Genomic DNA, 19,093 nt, shown 5'->3' with positions numbered 1-19,093 from the left:
TAGCAAAAGTAATTGGATCTGGGTGTAAATCTATGCAATACGTCCAGAAGTAAAAGCAGCAGTAGTAGTTGTAAACAAGCGGATGTGTCAGCATCGACTGCTTTTTGGCTCGGGCACATCTTGAAGTGGAGTCAGATCTGTGACATCTGCAGGGACTTTCCTCTTTCTGACCTCGGAGCTTACACACACGCACATTTAACACTTTACCCGTGAGAATAGGAGTGCGGATAGCCCCGATCCCACATACAGAGGCTCAACTGTTCTTCAGGCTGCCATTAGGTTTTAAGATGGACGATCACAGGTCTGCTGTGGGTCGAGGTGTGTGCGGACAGCATGGGCCAGGCCTGTCAACACCTCGAAGGGGAGCTGTTATTTTGCACTGATCCGGGACCAGCCCTCCCTATCCAAACTCTGACCTAGGCCATGATAAGTGAAACAGTAGGACTGGTCTGAAGACGCTGTAAAAGCGCAACCTTTATCAAGTATTACCGTTGACAGGCACAAAATCTATCTCCAAGAGATAAGGTGGGCTGTCATTGTGATGTCAAGCTGATCTCATCGACTTCCAGTCCAGTATTGGGAAAGCATATATTGTATATTTTCTGTTCCCATTTTCCGGAAGACAGTGGAGCATGTGAATGTGACTGTAAGCATTGTCACACGACGTATGACACGAGTCACGACACATGACCAGTCATCTGACTTCAATAAAACGCGACCTGAAACAAGGCATCAAACAGAGAAAAAACTTCCCTGTGGTTCCTCTGCCCGCCTGCTGTTTCAGTGCAGAACGTATGCTGAGCGTCTGCAAGATGGTTAAAGCAAAAGTTATTTTGGGCTCTGCAGGGTAATGCTGTGTCATTAAGGACACTTTAGTTATAGGGGGCGTATGGGGCCCTCATTTGCCCGCATTGGGTGGATCAGAAGAGATCTATGCATACAAACAGAGCTAAGATATTCGGTTCCTCGAATGGATATTGAAGCTTTGATGTATGGTGTGGTTTGTGAGGTTTGTTTTCTCTGAATGCTACCCTAGCAATGCACCCCAAAGCCCCATTTCTATCATATTTGCATTTGTGTTTACACATGCTCGGGTTGTGAATTACAGGGAGCTAGACTTCTCAATTTTGATTTCCCTTCTTTTCTAAGTATTCCAAAGATCTGACCACAAACTTCTGCCTTTTATTATTTTTAAACTGTGATGCGTGTGGGCAACAGTGCATCAGTTATGAGGAAGGAGAAACAAACATCTTTTGTTCCTGTCAAAGATCTGTTTTAAGGAACATTTACATTTTTGCTCTGTATTTGACTCTCATATCCTTATTGATCTTTCTTGGTTTGCAGAGGAACGCTTGAATTAATTCAGTGCCCCACACACACATTACTTAACGCGTACTAATCCGTGGCTCAAAACCCGTTTTCACTTTTACATTTATTTACATTAAGCAGACCCTTTAATCGTGACTTTTAAAGTTAAAGTCAACTAAAGGGCGCGCTGCACAACTGCTCTGTTTTAAACATCAACATGCATCAAAGAGTCAATGTAATGGCTTATAATTACTGTAATTGCAACAGTTTCCTTCTGTTGTTTTTGCTATATCTATTATTGTTATCAGTTCACCACTTTCATGCAACTCCAGCTTGTGGTTTCACACAGCCACGAGCGTTAGACCAGCCCGCGTGGCTGTGGGCTGTTTCTCTCTCCTCGCCTTTTTATAGCTTAACTGCAGGACTGAAGCGAGTGGCTCGTCTTTAATCAGAGACTGGAGAGGCGGGCCGAGGTGCTGACTGTAATGCGATAGCTGCGCCCGTCCTTAATGCTATTACATCCACATGCTGCTGCTGCCGCGCTCAGACGCGGAGACGCGCAGTGCCAAACGAGCAGCGTAGAGACGGAGCCCGGGATCTCTATCACAAGACTTCACTTACGGATTCGCTTCACGGAAGATCTGATCCCAGCTGTAGCTTTCTGGCAGTTTTTAAGTGTGAGACAGAGCATTTGGTAGTGGATTGTGAGGGAAGACGCTTCATGTCAGTTGGATTTTGAAGACGAGCGCAAGCCGCGCGTACTCAGTCCGCGCTTCTAAAGCTGAGGAAATCAAGGCAGTGGCAACGCGCTCAGGCGGTTATCAAAAATATACTTTCTGTGTGAACTTTTGTGCACGAAAAGAAAGTTGTTTCGTTTTATTTAAGTTTTTTTGTTTGGTTTCCGTGGCTGTTGCTTTTGTTAAGGATTTGAAAGACAATGTTTCGGAGATGTTAAGCAACCAAGTCTGGGTTGAAATTACACATTTTGAAGCGTGTCGAGAAAACAAGACATTGTGATCAGACTCGAGTCTCAGTGGATACATTTGTGGACAAAATCATTTTAAACAACATCTGAGGAACTTGAAGCCCTCAGTATTTTGCCTTCACACGCTGGGTGACATTCACCCTAAAAAGATGGATTTATTCACACAGCTCTGTGGATCTTTAATTGTCGTATGTTTATCAGCAGTTGTTTATGGAGCAGAAGGTAAGTTTTTTGTTTTATTTGTTTAGTTTTCTCTGAATCTGCACATTTTACCAATTGTAGCCCTCAGTTTGTGATTTTAAAATTAGTCCAGATTTTGGATATATTCATCCTAGTGTCATTTTAGACTATTCTTTGTGTCCTTTTTTAGTCAATCTAAAAATCTAAAGTGCAATACAGTAGGTTATCGTAGCCTACTTTAGATTTGAAACACCAAACAGCAATGTCTCACATTTCAATTCAAGATAAATTAACGTTAGTTTAAAAAATAAAGAAAAAGAACGATACAAACAAAATAAGCGTATAAACCAACATCAAAATTAGGCTCCAACGTGTCGTTTGTCAATATTTAAACAGGTTTTAGTCTGATTATGAGTAGAGCTCAGCGAAACGGACAGTCTCTCATCCCCGCCAAAGGAGACGCGCGCTGGGCACGAGCTCAGACTAACCACCCATGTCATGATGGATCCACATCCCTCTTATTTCAATACTTCTTTACATTTTCATTCGTCTACAGGGGCTACAACATTTATTTTTATAAACTGACCCTAATATATTTTCCCACAAACAATCCGGAGAAATTTGCAGTAGAATTCTCTTTAAGGAGCTTTCATTAACGGACTATCTAGGAAATATATTTTATTTTATTTTTTACCCCCATTTATGAAACAGTTTTGCAGTACAGACTACATAAGTTACTCATAACCGGTCATTTACTGGTGATTTTCTGTCATTGTGCCTCGTGTCATGGTTATTTAGTCTTGACGACTGTATTTGTGCCGCCGCGGGCAGTTGAAGCGCCTTCAGGGACTCTCATAAGGAATATCACTCCAAACAGTTAACACACACACATACCTAAAAAGACTTTAACCTGTTTGTGTTTACGCATCTTTATGTGTTTGCGTAATTGTATTAAATATTTGATTAGTCTTTTTTGGGATATTTTCTCGATCGTAAAGGCTGTTTTTCCTAATATTCAGGTAAATACGTTTTCTTGACTCGAAGAAAACTCTGACTAATAAACCTCACTAAACCAGTGATGAAAGCGCAAACTTTTATCAATCTTTAAATAAACACCTTGGTTAAGCACAAACGTTACAGTATTGAGCTGGTTAAAGTGATATGGTAGTTTTGACACAATATTTTAGATAGGACTTTAATGAATAAAAAACTGTAATTTGTTGTTCCTGTCTTCTTTTTAAAGATGATGATTTATGTACTGACTGAATACGTTTTTATTTGTGCAAAATTTGTATTATGTTAAAAGTTTTCATCATGTAATACGCATTAGAGATGCATAGATAATTTTCTTTTCAACATTTTTTTGTTTTATTTTATTAGTTTATTTTATTAGTTTACTTTAATTACACAAAACCAAAACCTGATTAGTTTTTCATTGATACCTGATAATGCAAATACTTAAACAATGTAACATAAAACGTGTGATCTGATATCAGAAGGCTAGTTATTTAGTCGGTTTCTTTGTTGTATTAGTGGTTTCGTCTCTATATTGTATGTGCTCATGATATTTTCTCTAGTGAGGTTCTTCCGGGCTACATTAAGCTTTATTTTAAAACAAAATGTGGATGGCAGTGTTGCCAGACACAACATATCCACATGGTGATCTGCACCTGATCCAAGAGGAAGATCTCCACAGGGGTTCATCTAAAAACCCAACTATCTCTCCAACACAACAACAGCGCCTTAATTAGTCCAGTTAAGCTTCAGACGGCTGGATCAGATGGATGAATAGTTTAGAGAGAGAGCGAGCGAGAGAGGGAGAGAGAGAGAGAGAGAGAGAGAGACAACGGCTTAAATATCTACTGCTGGGCTAATATCTACCGCTCAAGCCCTGCTAAAGTGAGCTGGACCCAGCAGCTGATAAAGCACATGCTACATGATAGAATGGATGAAGCCTTTTATTCTGGTGTAGACAAAATGTAATAAGACAGAGTGGCAGAGCTCTTAGAGTCTCATCACTGTGATTAAATATCTGCTATTCATCAGCTGATGTTCACTCAATGAAAATGAGAAACCGTATTGACTTCTGCCAGTCAGCTGAAGATATTTTTTCCAGCTCCTCTCCGGCAGCAGCCTGCGTTAAGCATGTGAATCTGCAGGTCTGAGGAAACGTGTCCACATGCGACACCATATTTTCCTGGTGTGCCTACTGGTACGAGTTTAGAACGCATGTTGTCCACCTGCGCCTGGAGGCGATGCTGCGATTGATTACATGCTTACGCAGCTGTGCAGACACACCTGACCACCTGCAGAGCCTCGCCAGCCATCACCACGCTCCAGAGAAAGCACAGACCACCGGAGCAGACTCGACGGGTAGTCTGCCCTCACAAGGGTGCAGCACGTCAGCCTCACGATTGAGGCCGCTGAGTGTGTGCTAAATTTCTGGGGGAATATGTGAGCAATTCTCTCCTGGCACTGGTTGTTTTCTGTGGTGTACGTACGGAGTCAATGGGATCTCTTTAAAGTTTCATCAGATCCCTGTGAAGCCCATTTGTCATGTTCGTTTTCTTCTGTTCGTTGCCCTCAAGCTTATTTTGTTCCATGTGCATAGCTTTGGTTTTTTGCAAAGTTTGTTAATTTGAGCTGGGATTTTTTTTTACATATGAATGTAATTATCTTTGTCTGTTAGGTCCACACCTTGTGTATGTACGTGTGTGTGTGTGTGTGTGTGTGTGTGTGAGAGAGAGAGATTTTGTACAGCAGCTCCTCCTTCGAGCCTTGTGTTCTGTTGACTCTGATGAAAGACAGATGTTAGGATTGGCAAGCTGTGTGTGTAAGGAACTCAGTGTACCACAATCTGAAGGTTTGATACCAACACCACAGAGAAAACCAGGCCGATGCATACCATACCTGCTGAGTAATCACTTGTATCTCAGTGCCCAGTGTAAAATACGCCACGTCTCCGTGGTTCTTGTGAACCATACTGCCTTGCTCATGGCATCAGTAACCCAGTGAACCACTGAACCTCACAGTTTAAGCAGAAACAAATGCCTCCGTTTGAATGACAGGACAATTAGACCACATATGTTTTTGTAATTTGTAATCAGCCTGAATGGGATAAATGTACGGAATTGCCGCAAACAACAGCCATTATGTAAATTATTGCAGTTTGTTGTCATGTCTGCTCAGTCTGTTGCACCGTTTTTTCCCTTTGCCATCTCTTGTAATGGGAAATATTAGCACTCTCTCAGCAGAAAATGGGCCTGTAAATCAACTAAAAGAAGGTCAGATATTTGTATTCGTGCCAGCAAACGCACAGGCACTCGTTCACTCACTCTCGAATGGAAAAGTGCTGAAACAGTGCTATCAGGATGAAATTCAAAACAACCAAGAAACACATAAATAATGCAGCTCTATTCTCATTCCCCCACCCACCTGCTCAGCACCGTTTACAGTTACTTATGGTCCTAAAGCGAGGGGGCCGGCGGCGGACCTACCCACCGGCAGCATCCTCAATCTTGCAAGAAGTGAGGCGGGGAGATACGTCTAGTATCCGTGGAGCAAATAGGCGCTGGGTTGCTCGCTTGACAAAGTGCCGACACCCGGAAGCTCTGACAGACTGAGATCTGTGGCGGTTGTTGTGTGCACTCAGCAAAACAGCAAGCTGACTTGGGTTGTGTGTGGAATAGTGAGTATTTGTGTGTAAGGGAGGATGGGAGGTGGTATTGACGCGTGCAACAATCAAAGCTATTGATTGGTTGGTCGAAATTTGATTTTGTGAATCGAATGAGTTCTGTTTGTGAAAGTAGAAGATTTGGTTTCTATCGAGCACTGATGAGAACAGTGATGTTCTGCTTTAGTCTGGACTGTGTGTTATCTCAACCATAAAGCTTGTTCAGTGGGAAAACACTCCAATCCTGTTGCTATGCCATGAGCTCGACTTTAGACAGTTTATCATTCTTTAATCTCCCAAGACCGAAATAAAAAGTTCACTGGAAAACACATTAAATGCTGTTTTGTAAAATCGTGGTTTATTTTGTAATGACTAATGATTTTCCCTTTCCTGGAAACATTTGTAAAGGCTTCCATACAACACATAACATAAAAATGAAGTGTTTTTTTCAGAATTCGTATTTGGATTAAAATCTGTTAAAAAGCTGAACCATGTTATTGTGTGGAATAAAACATTGCTTGTTTGTTACTTGTTTACATAAAAAAAAACTTTGCATCAGTTACGCAGACAATTTACCTTTTAATAAAGTTAATTTAGCAAAATTCGTAACTTCCATCCATGTTTGCTGCACTGTAAAGGCTGGAGTGTAGTATGTTTTTTTTTACGTGTACGTTTAGCCTACGTGCACGCTCGAACGCACAGCCTTGCAAAGCATGGTTTATTTGACTTATACGCGTTAAAGGTTCATTATACTTCTGCGTATGGCCTAAGCCATAGCCTCGACGCTGTAGGCTACATGTGGATTTTCATTCATATTTCTGCGTCGTTTTTTTGTGTCGACGTGCAATTACACATGCAAGACCGCTAGTAGGCAGTATCCACGCGTGTAACCCTCAATAGCAGAGCAACAGCCGAAGAAGGAGCATCTAGCCCATTAAACCCATAAATGAAGAATAAGAAGCTTATGTATGTTATTTAAGAAGACCACACATCACATCTCAACTTGGCCCATCTTTGCTTTTACTGTCGTAAACGGAAATCTGTATGAGGAAATGCAACACAGATCTTTTTGACCTGATGGGAGGGGTTCTAGCAGACGCTTTGGGGTCGGCGTAGCATTGATGCAATGTTACATATTGGGAGAGGTGCACGTCAGGCAATGCCGTAGGCTAGCTTTACACACGCATGCACATATGCAACATCTTTCTTGGCCTTCTAACTCTTGTATGCATGTACAACCTACGCGTACAAATTTCTGATGACCAAATTTGCATCACGCGCACTGTACATTGACCCTCGCATACTGGTAAAAACGTGACTATACTACAGCCTTAAATCGTTTACAAGACCATCAAATTGGCAAACAATTGGCAAACAAAACCAAATTGCACACACGCACACACACAGGGTGTTGACTTTGGCCCATTCACCAGGGCTGCATACTGCTGTGATAACATGTGGCAGAGACTGTAGATGGATAGGCTCCTTTAGGAGCACAGACACAATAATTCATGAGGCCACCTCACACAGCAACACAGCAGTACTGCAGTACCTGTCTCTCTCTCTTTCTCTCTCTCTCTCTCTCTCTCTCTCTCTCTCTCTCTCTCCTCGGAGCGGAAATAGATCTCTGCACTGTCAGACCGGTTCTGTGAAGGCCCAGAGTTTAGAGCAGCAGAACACCTTCTAATGAGACCCGTCAGCCCACACCGCACACACACACACACACACAAACACAACCGAACCAACCCAAACCATATGAGAAAGTGTTGAGATGTCGTGATCGTTCAGTTTCAGCTTGCAGGAGTGTGTGTTTCAGTGTTTTATAGTGCCAACAGCACACAGGCGAACCTTTAAATTGAGCTGCTGATTGGCTGTTCAGAGCTAGATTTGTTATTTTAGTCGAGATTGCATTATTTTTTCTTGTTTAATGGCACTTGATTTATTATTATTTCCTGAAGTGGACCTTGTTTCCTGTTCCTAGCTGTGCATATAAGTGGAGGCCAGCTGGGTTTTAAATCCAATATAGTACTGTACACACCACGCTGTCGAGATAGGTTTCCAAATGTCACCACTTGAAATTCTGCTGCGTTGCGGGCACCTGGTGTCGCTCCCAGTTTTTAAATATTTGACATTGAATCATGTTAGAGCATAGGTGAGTGGGTTTCAGAAATAGGATACATTTTAGTTACAGCTAGTGTGCATTTGAATGCAGCGTGAATAGTGAAGGTGTAAGAGGGTGCATGTGTCTTGTTTTCCATCGGTGAGAAAGAGTGAAGGAGTGAGAGATCAAGCGTGCAATACAGATGAGTTGTAATTGTTCACAGAAAGTGGCGTGGAAACCGCCACAGACCTCAAACTGTCAATCAAAGTTTCATTTTCTCTGAACTCCTTCCCAGCGTCCCCAGTGGGCCACTACATGTGACGTTGAAAAGTCAACTCTGTGCATGTTGGTTGCGGTGCATTTATATTGAATTTCAAGTAAAGGCACAATCCGTGTTGGCAAATGTTCGCCGGTGCTGCTTCATTGTTGGTTTAACCGCTAAGTTTTGGAACAAAAAGTGTCCCATTCGCCAGACAAGTTGAGTTATTTGGCTATGATGAATGTGAAGTGAATCTTTCAGCATCTCCATACCTTAAACATTCATGCGCATCCTTTCCGTGAACATGTGTGTGCGGTGCACGCTGACATCATAACGCTCTACTGAAGGTTAAACAGCTGTGCCTCCATACTACGATGAGAGCAATAATTAATGAAAGCAATATCAATTATTTGAGCTTTGGGAGCTCAGGGGTTGTCCTGGAAGAAAATGGTAAACACAGGCACGGGAGAGAGGAAGAGAGCACTGTCTGTTCATTTTTTCCCCTCACAATAAGGCATCTTTGTGGATGAACACTGGACTCCTCACAGCATCGGGTTGACCTTTAACCTCATGTGGACACGCTTCCTGTGTAATAGAGCAGTTTTTATAAAGAAAGACTGATAGTGATGCAGATTGTGTCCTAATGTTTGCAGATTGCTTGCCAATGATACAGTTGTTTGCTAAATGTTGTATATAACAGTGTATGGCAGCTGATTGATCAGTTTGTGCTGATGCGAAACAAAGGGATTGGATCATATTGAAGCCTTATGATTGAATCATTTGCGTGAATCACAAATGTTGCGACTCATCTTATGTGTCCCTCTTTGTACTTTTGAGTGTTTGTTTGACTTAAGGAGTTGATATTGAAAACCTTTGCTAAGATGTGAATTATATTGCAATATTTTATTACCCCTGGGTTTAATTGATTTATGTAATGTAAGGTTTAATGACCTCTTATTGTATATATAAATCCATGCATGTGAAGAAGTAATGCTAGGATCGGCGCTTATTAGTGGGAATTGTATTTAAAACATTGTATGTAAGCCTGATGAAGGTCAGTGGACCGAAACGTTTTCATTAATAAATAATCCTTGCATGTATAGGTAGTGTGCGGGATCTTATCTTTTCATGCATCTCACCTTTTCACCTTGCATTTCCACAGAGACATGTGGTGGGCAATTGGATGCCAGTGACGCCGGCTACATCACTACGCCCGGTTACCCTCTGGAGTATCCACCCCATCAGAACTGTAGATGGATCATCACAGCCCCCGAGCCATCTCAGCGTATCGTCCTAAACTTTAACCCTCACTTTGAACTGGAAAAACTCGACTGCAGGTTAGTAATACAGTATGATACTAACATGTGTACATACTGTACAACAAACCATGCACTACAAATAATGTGTTAAAAAAGCATCCTTCTAAAGCAGTGGTCTCCGACAATAGTGCCCGTGGTTACCCACACAGAGTCGCCTGCCAAAGCACAGGCTCAGTTTTAATATTTATTTATTACATATTTTTATATAAACTTGGATTTATGTATGTTAACATTTTAAACAATGATAAAACAAGAATGTTATATATCAATCAGAGACTATATCAAAAAAGTAGTTCTCAGGATTTATCTATTGTGGTAGCCCTTCCTCACAAAAAGTTTGGAGAACCCTGATCTAAAGCTTCCTACAGTACATATAACAGTCAATATATCAAAGGTGAGTTATATTAACTCTGACACAGTTGAGGATGTCTGTTTTTGGCTATGGGTCCCAGACCTCAAAGCAGATGGAAAGTGAAGGAGAACAGCAAATTAATCGCTCTAATAAGGCTGTGTTTCATATACCCAGGGCAATCATGCCTTTTTTTAATGAACAAATTAATTCTGCTATAACTCATAATGCCTTTTTCTCAAGCGATAAGATTTGGAAAAGACTGCCGAAATTTCCAGTCTCGCCTAGTGATTATTGGGAGCCTTCCCATAATGCTTTTCCGAGTCTGGCTCTAGAGTCAACATTACAAACGCTCTTCACTTTAATTAAATATCCAATAAACAAAGCTTTGACACGCGTTTCTGGGAATCATGTGCAGGCTTAAGCTCAAAGCATGTATTTCACTGGCAGCTGTCCCCATTCCTCCCTCTGTTGGACAGCAGCAGAAATGCATGGAACGTGTTCAAGAAATGCATGGCACATGTTACACAGAAATATACAGGATGATGCCGTCAAAGTTTTGTTAACTTTCACAGCTTGAGTAAAATAGGACAAATTCAGGGGGAATTAGCAATCACAACTGAAGACTTTGACGTTTGTGAGTCGTGCTTTACAAACCCTTCTCGGCAGAGCCACAAAGTCTGCCACAACCTGCCACTTCAAGCTTCTCACTGAGTGTTGCCCTCTGTCCTTTCGGCATTTATTAACATTTTGGATCTATTAATTATACATAGAAGTGTTTTTAAAGAGAGATTTTTAGGAGGGCTTTTGACATTCCTTTGTTGATTTAAAGCATTCATTTTTTTACAAGCTTTTGTTGAAAGTCACCTCTGAGCACTTCCAGCGAGAAAGGCAACACAGAGAGAGAGAGAGAGAGAGAAAGAGAGAGAGAGACAGAGAGACAGAGAGAGATAGAGAGATCAAAAGGAGGAGACAGGAAGGCTTGATATATGTTTCATTTCCCCACTTTGCTCCTTCCTTGGTGGTTTGTGCATGGGACAGTACTGTTGTTATTTTTGTCTTTATTCTTCCTCTGTCTCTGCTTGTATAGTAGAAGATGTTGCACAGTGAATTACATCACACATCTTATTGCATGCTTGCCTCTGACTGCAAATTTTTTACTTGCATTAGTAAACAGAGTTCAATATTGCTTAATATTGTTGCTAGTAATTCTTGGGCTAACAACCTTAGACTAATAACTAGAGATGCACCGATATATCGGCCAATAATCTGTAATAATCAGCTTTCGGCTGACAGTTTAAAAACAGCTAATAGTTATGGCCGATATATGGCCGAATTTGAGCTCTGTGCAGTCCTTCCAGAAAAACGTGATTATGCGATCGCATGATTTAATGCATAATCAGCCAAAGTCCACATATATTTACGAATTTTTCAAATACGGCGCACTTTTGCATCATAAATTGCAGATTTCCGTGCGCAAAATATGCAGGGCTTGCATGATTTCATTTCATAAATATCCTGCATATCCCATCACATTTTTTAAGAAAACGTGCCACAAGATAAAACTCAGCGTTTGTCTGGAAGGACTGTCTGTGAAAAGAAAATGTAAAGAAACATCACTAGTTTAATGTTCAATATTAATGGTAGGGATGCACCGATACTGGTATCGGGTATCGGCCTCGATACCACATTTTCTAAAGTGCTCGTACTCGTTAAAAGTCCCCCGATACCGGGAATCGATACCACGGTTTGAGCGGCGTGTAAGGGGTTAATGCCTTGTGTTGTCCAAAGAGGCAGAGTTTACAACTTTTTATTAAATTATATGGTACCTGTACCTGTAAATTTAATTCATGTTTTTTTATTAAGTACTCGGTATCGGTATCGGCAAGTACTGAAATGCAAGTACTTGTTCTCGTACTCTATTCCAAAAAAGTGGTATCGGTGCATCCCTTATTAATGGTCATTACATGAATAAATAATATTTAATGTAATCTTCAGAATTTAGTAAATGCAAGTTAATATAACCACCAAACTATCGACATCAGTATCGGCAGATATAAGTCAGACTAATCGGCTATTGGTATCTGTGAAAAATTTTATATCGGTGCATCTCTGCCAAAAACATGACTTTTCTGTGCCTGTGCAAAAAGTCACTGCCATGTTTGGATGGTAGCCAGGACATTTATATGAAGTTGTTGTAGTTAGCCAAATTAGCCCACTGCCCCAATTGTCATTTATATTTTTAGTGCACAGTCAGATATGGCTTAGGTTCCATCTTTTAAGGAACCCTATGGGATTTGTTTAGAAAGTACTGGCAGCCTCTCCTCAACAAGTCAGATATTTGAGGTTTGATTTATTTCTATAGCCTCAGTAGTGTGGGAGGAGTTACAAGTCAAAGTTTAATACTTGGGGGTTTGTTTAAATCCCTAACCCTAAGTATGAGCAGTAGTGATAGTTATGCTTGCCTTAAGCTCACAGGATCAAGAGAGACCACGTATTGCAGTAGTGAAGGAGAATGTAAGCTGATCATAGCTACCTTTCGTTTGTATGGATTGTTTTTGCGGTGAGAGGAAAATTGGGTTTAAATTGAGCTATAAGACCTTGGCAACTATGCTGATAAGGGTGACTACAGCAATATAGGCTCAGCTGATCGCCCCCTTGAACCTGTGCTCTCTCTCTCTCTCTCTCTCTCTCTCTCTCTCTCTCTGTCTCGCTTTGAAGCCCTGTAAACGTCTCAGCCAGTTATTTACAGCCTATGATTTCACTCTAGGTACAGCTACTTTTACAGCTGTGAATTCTGATCTGTGTGCCTTACAAATATACTAATTATACGTCAATCTTTACTCTACAGTACAACAGGAAAATAAAATTAAGATGTTTTTCCCTCGGCCAGGCTGTCAAATTTGGGAGTATCGAGTTATTTTGGAATCCAACACGATCCTAATTTGTTGTTGCACAGTAAACACAAGTCTTTAATAAACAAGTCATAAAATGATATATCCATTAGCACAAACAAACAAACACAGCAGCCATTTGTACAAGTATACAGTTGTGTTTTTTCCATTAGCTTCAGCAGAGAAAACAATTCTCAAAAAGACAGATGTCATGCTGGAGAGATTTTAAAACAAAGTTTTTGTGAGGTGGACAGATCGTTTAGTTGTGTTGCCGGGACTCACGGAGGGATAATAACAGACGCTGAGCAGCTCCAGTATCACCATGCACTAGTGTAGACTATACAAGCATTCAAGCCCACCTTCACAAAGAATGGGCCATTAAACTCAAATACATGGCAAAGCAATAGTTAGATGTACTTTGAGAGTCTTTCGTTTTATTTACCAGGGTGAACATGGTAGACAGTATTCATCACTAGCTGGTGAACAGCATGGTTCTGCAAGTTAGACTAGCATGAAAACTGTAGTCTAATGCTAGTAATTTCTCATAGGATATAATGCAAATTCTTAACAAACCTTTATCTACTCCTTGTTCTTTTAGCGGATGTTTACAGCATGTAATGATCCTGTATTTGTTATAAGATGTTATCCTCAACACATATTGTGGTTAAGACACTTGAACAGCACTATTTATTTGATCTAAGGTGATGTAGTAACAGCTCAGTATCTTTTTATTGGACACGAACTGGCTCCATCGACAGCTTAAGCACCATACTTAATTTATTTAACCTGAAGCACTTTCTCTGTCAAATATGATTATGCATCTCGAAGATCATATCCAGACAAACCTCCCAGTACTGACTGACAAATGTTTATGTTCACACATGCTAAAAACTGGCTGGACGTTTGGGTTTCCTCATGAAGTTTAGTCTGTCTCTCTGCCACCACACCCATGTTGTCTGTCATATTCTCTTACTTCTTCCATTTCCACTGTTTTGACTCGCCTAGACTTGCATGTATAAAGCAACGAAGGTAAATGTGACCCTGGACAAAAAAAAACAGTCATAAGGGTCAATAAAAAAAGAGATTTTGAAAGTTGAATAAATAAGCTTTCCATTGATGTATGGTTTGTTAGGACAATATTTGGCCGAAATATAACTTTGTTTAAGGGTGCAAAAAAAAAAAATTGAAAAATTACCCTTTTTAAAACATGATCTTATCTTAATGATTTTTGGCATAAAAGAAACATTGTCAATTTTGACCCATGCAATGTATTGTTGGCTGTTGATCCAAATATACCCATGCGAATTAAGATTGGTTTTGTGTTCCAGGGTCACAAATGATGAGTGATCTACTTTTGTGGTCCATCATTTGGATTTGGAAAAATGTGTGGAGAATATGAATTTTTTTTTATTTTTGGGTTAACTGTCCCTTTAAAGGGACACTCCACTTTTTTGAAAATATGCTAATTTTCCAGCTCCCCTAGATTTAAACATTTGATTTTTATCGTTTTGGAATCCATTCAGCCGATCTCCGGGTCCAGCGGTACCACTTTTAGCATAGCTTAGCACAATCCATTAAATTTGATTAGACCGTTTAGCATTTGCGCTCAAAAATAACCAAAGCATATGAGCATATTTTCAAAAAAAGGTGGAGTGTCCCTTTAAGAAGCCTAGTGAGAATACAATTAAAACGAATTTAGACCTGCATCTAAAATACAATGTCTCTCTCTCTCTTCTTTACTGTCCTACTCTGTCCTCTGTCTTACTTTCCATCTCTGTCTCTTTCTTCACTTGCACTCGTTCATTCGGTCTGATTAAAATGAGTCATCTCCCAAAGCACGGCCCGTTCTCAGCTTCGCTTTATTTTACATTCCCCCCTCTCTCTCATCAGACTTAGATGAAGTAAACAGTGTTGATAGTCCGACCACACTGCTACTGCAAACGCTCCCTCAACAGCATTTACAATGCTCTGCAGAGACCACACCATAGATAGCGTTGAATGTGGGCTTACTAAAGGAATGCACAGAGACATTGGTTCTCTGCTAAACACCAAGTGAGCTATCTCAAACTAGACAGGCTGATTTTCTTATTAAACAGTCAGGAGCATGCCGTAAATGCTGCCTACATACAGTACTGTAAGCACCTTGCTAGGTTTTGGAATGGAGCCTTTAGTCCACAAAGGCGCACCAGATGAGTCGGAAAAAGAGGAGGGGGGGCATAGGATTTTTCCTCTAGTAGTGCCAGATAATGTGATGGAATCCCTTCCATTGCTCTCTGCCACAGCAGGTAGATGACAAAGACCAGATGCAATTCAAGACAAGTTGATGTATTGGAGTTTACAGGTACTGTAACGGCTCAGAGTTTACACAAGAGAGATCATTGCATGAACTGTCATACCGACTGCATTCTGATTCACCAGATTGTTGCACGTCTCCTTGGCACAGCATCAAATGTGTCCCGCTCCTAAAAGTTATAAATAGATTATTGTGGAATAAATATAGTAAGCATGGGTTGATTTATTATGATATATCTGTAATGCAATCAGCAGAGCTGACATGGATATAGAAATAAGGTTGAGCAGGTTAAACACATGGTTCTCTCTATCACTTTCATCCTTATCTATTTCTCCATCCGTGCTCTTTACACTCGCCTTCTCTTCCCACAGGCACAGTATTCACGTTTTTGATATTATCTAATCATGATATTAATGCACAAAAATGCATATGCTTGAGGTCATAACAATAAGGAATTTATGCTTTACATTTATATACTATTATAAATTTAGAAATTATTTCACCTAGTAAATTATAACAATACACAGTACCCCACATAACTTGAATTGAATATAGTTGGGTTAAGTTTTCTCTAACCTTTACTCTTGAAAATAAAGGTTTTTTTTTTCAAGTGAAGCCATAGAAAAAACATTTTGGTTTCCCAAAGGACCTTTAAGTCAAAGGGCCAATGCTTTCTTACCTTTTTATGGTCTGCAAAACCTTAAAAAATAACTTTGTGCATCAAAAAGGTTCTGTGGATGTTGAAGGTTCTATTTGAAGCCATACAACCAGACTTATTTTTTAAGGTTGAATAGTCTTATTTGTAGTTCTCAAGAAATGTGACCTGTCCATTGTTGGCATCTCACGAATGGTGTGCACTTTGCTGCCATACAGTTTGCACAGTAAAAACCTTGATATTCATTCTGTCTTGAGAATCTTTGTAGTTGTTTTTGAATGCAAGAACATCTTAAGTTATTACACAGTTCGTTGGAATGCTCGATTCTGATTGGCCAGTCGCGACATTTGCAGGTTGGAAAATTCCAAGATAACACTGGCAAAATTCAAAACTAATAAAACACTGTAACCCAGATGCTGCAAATCAGTTACAGTTTAATATTACACAAAAATGTGATATATGTCTTTTAATATAACATATATGACATTATATTTACAAACGATTAAACCAAATCGTGTGTTCATAACATTGGAACTTATTATCTTATCTTAACATCAAAAATAAATAGGTTTCCGTGTGGAAGGTCTGCATTCATTAGAAATGAGCAAATGAAATATTTCAAATCAATATTTAATGTTTCTTACCTTACTTATGAGGTAAATAGCACTGTAATAAGCGTGATAATGTACAGACAGCCTGTTGCCTATACATTATCCCTTACTAAATGCACATTCGATCAGGGTCAGGCGAATCCGATGCCATCTCAACCACGCAGGCCTTTTTTAGACTTATCAGTCGACCAGTCGTTCAGTTGCCATCAACACTGGTGCTCTGTGACATTGAGGTTTTGTCTTCTATAAAGGGGGAGATCCGAACTGACGATAACCCGAGAGCATTTTTAGCCTCTCAACTTCGGCTACATGCAGAGCTGCGATCACAGACCCTGTGACACCCCACCGTTTCCAGCTGGAGGCGGAGACATCTGCCTTTGTTCCTGCTGTACCCTCACAAGGGATGGCAGTGAAACTATGTTAACTCAGCGTGTAGGCACTGGCCTCTTAGTTGCTGATGTTTGACATGAGGTTCTCTTAAGGAAATAGTTTTACACAGCAGTTTTTCGGCGTGTGTTTTTTTCCGTGACAGATTTGACAAATGAACACATTTGACCACACAGCTAGATATCCTCTCGAGCGAGGCGAACAGTACAGGATGATATCATCACTCTGTTGCTCTCCCCAAGGGTTCTTCTGATCAATGTGCGTTTTCCTCTTGTAATGAAGAATCAATGGATGGTGTGAAGGTGGACTGGACTCAGGGGGTCAGGCGGGACGTATCACATGGCTGTTATGAGTGTTATGACCATTATAGGGTTGCTAGGCTTACAGGGCATGTGTTCAGTGAAGTTGGTTTATAAAGGAATACTTCAGATCTTTTTTTTTTTCGATTTGATAAATGACATGCTGTACTTTTATAATTTTCTCAGAAATTTCAGAAGGCAACATCAACCCCCATTCTTTTCGTTCTCTGCCGTTTGGTTTTACGGCCGAGCAAATGGCCGATCTGAGCGTGTTCTGGGAATTCTCTCAAACAAGCAGTTAATATTTTAGAGCCAGTTTAAGTAGTTTAATACTTCCGCTGGGTAAAACTGAGGTTTTTATGCAAAACCCATGATTACTTACTTTTGCTCAAAGGATGAGAATCCCTGGAGTGGAGCGTATCTGCAGATGTTTATTTTTTAGACTTGCATACGTTTTTGGATATTTGCCAGAGTATCTGCCCATCTTTTATTGGAAGCTAAAGATACGAGGTAGTTCAAATCAAGCTCTTAAAATGCCTGTTAAAACAGTGACATAAATAGCCGGGTCAGAAGTCAACAGGGCTCGAGGCAAAAGTGTGTGGTTTTATATGTTATTAAAACAAAAATATTCAATAAATAAACACATTTTCACTGAAAAACTATTAATTGAATAAGGATTTATAACTTACATTGCTCAGGCAAACATGGAGCTCCGCCCCCAAACCCCATACTTTAGTGGTTGAGCCCAAATTATTTTAAGTCTATCTCTGTCAGGTTTTTTATGATCTTAGTAACTCAGAAATGCCAAATTTCACCTTATAAAAATTGATTTACAGTATTTTGGTGCCAAAGTTTTGTGTCATCAAAAATAAATGGCTCATCATCCGAAATCAGCAAGGAACTTTTGCATACTTAACTACCTTGGTAAAAAAAACATGGGTGACAAAGCCTGTTTCCCTTTGCACTGACTGGTGCAAAGTAAAAGTGAAATAAAGCAAAATTAAAAGAAAAGGAAATCAGCCATTGACCAAAATGTTTTAGTGTACATTTACGTTTTCAGCTTTTTCACTCCAAACACTATTCAGTACTAAGATCCATGAAAATCTAATTACTTTTGCATCTGCGGCAGCAAACACAAGCCAGTGTTTGTGTTGATTTTTGCTGCTCATGTGACTGTAATGGCCCTGCACAGCATGTGTTCTCAGTGATAGGTGAATGGGCTTTTGTAGCGGGGTTTATATCTTAGTTAAATAGAGACGGTGATGAATCAGCCAGTTTAACAGCCTCAGATAAAGAGACGGAAAGAAAAACTCAAATCAAAGCACCTAAAAGTTTTTTTTTTATGTAATTTATTTATAGCAGAACAGATGCTTGTGTGTGTGTTTTTGCTTTATGCACATTGTAAACAACTTAAAAACATTTGCGAGGACATTTTAGGTGGTCCTCATCAGCCAAATGCAATGTTTTTTTTAATCTATTGATGTCTGCAGGCCTGTACCAGGATCAGGACTGACGTTGAAATATGGAAAATCTCCTCTAGTATTAAAACAATGGATGAGATGTCCTAGACGATAGTGAAGCAACCCTGTGTTATAAGTAGTTGAAAGCAGTTGCCATTGTCTACAGTATGTAAAATGATGTCTCTCTCACTGTCTGTCATGTTTTCATCCATTATCACAGAGTTTACTGTCATGTTGAGGAAAGTGAATGACAGACAGTGTGAGATCAGGTGATAGCACAGAGGAGTGTTGTATAAATGTTTGATTGGAGAGTGCTTGGC

At 40.1% G+C, this 19,093-nt stretch overlaps 1 protein-coding gene across 2 annotated transcripts in view; it reads left to right on the top strand.

Annotated features, from left to right (window-relative positions):
- The first annotated feature begins 1,663 nt into the window (after positions 1–1,663).
- Positions 1,664–19,093, top strand: part of nrp2b (neuropilin 2b) — a 76,238-nt gene continuing 58,808 nt past the window's right edge. Inside the window, exons 1-2 of one of the 2 annotated variants that reach the window (XM_065292867.2) lie at positions 1,664–2,515; positions 9,669–9,843. In XM_065292867.2, coding sequence (XP_065148939.1) covers positions 2,443–2,515; positions 9,669–9,843 — 248 coding nt within the window. In that variant the 5' untranslated portion in view covers positions 1,664–2,442. The remainder of the gene's footprint in view (positions 2,516–9,668; positions 9,844–19,093) is intronic. The other variant, XM_065292865.2, reaches the window with a different exon arrangement.

Source organism: Paramisgurnus dabryanus, chromosome 15 (assembly GCF_030506205.2).
Source record: "Paramisgurnus dabryanus chromosome 15, PD_genome_1.1, whole genome shotgun sequence".
Lineage (NCBI taxonomy): Eukaryota > Metazoa > Chordata > Actinopteri > Cypriniformes > Cobitidae > Paramisgurnus > Paramisgurnus dabryanus.
This window is presented reverse-complemented; position numbering and strand designations above follow the sequence as displayed.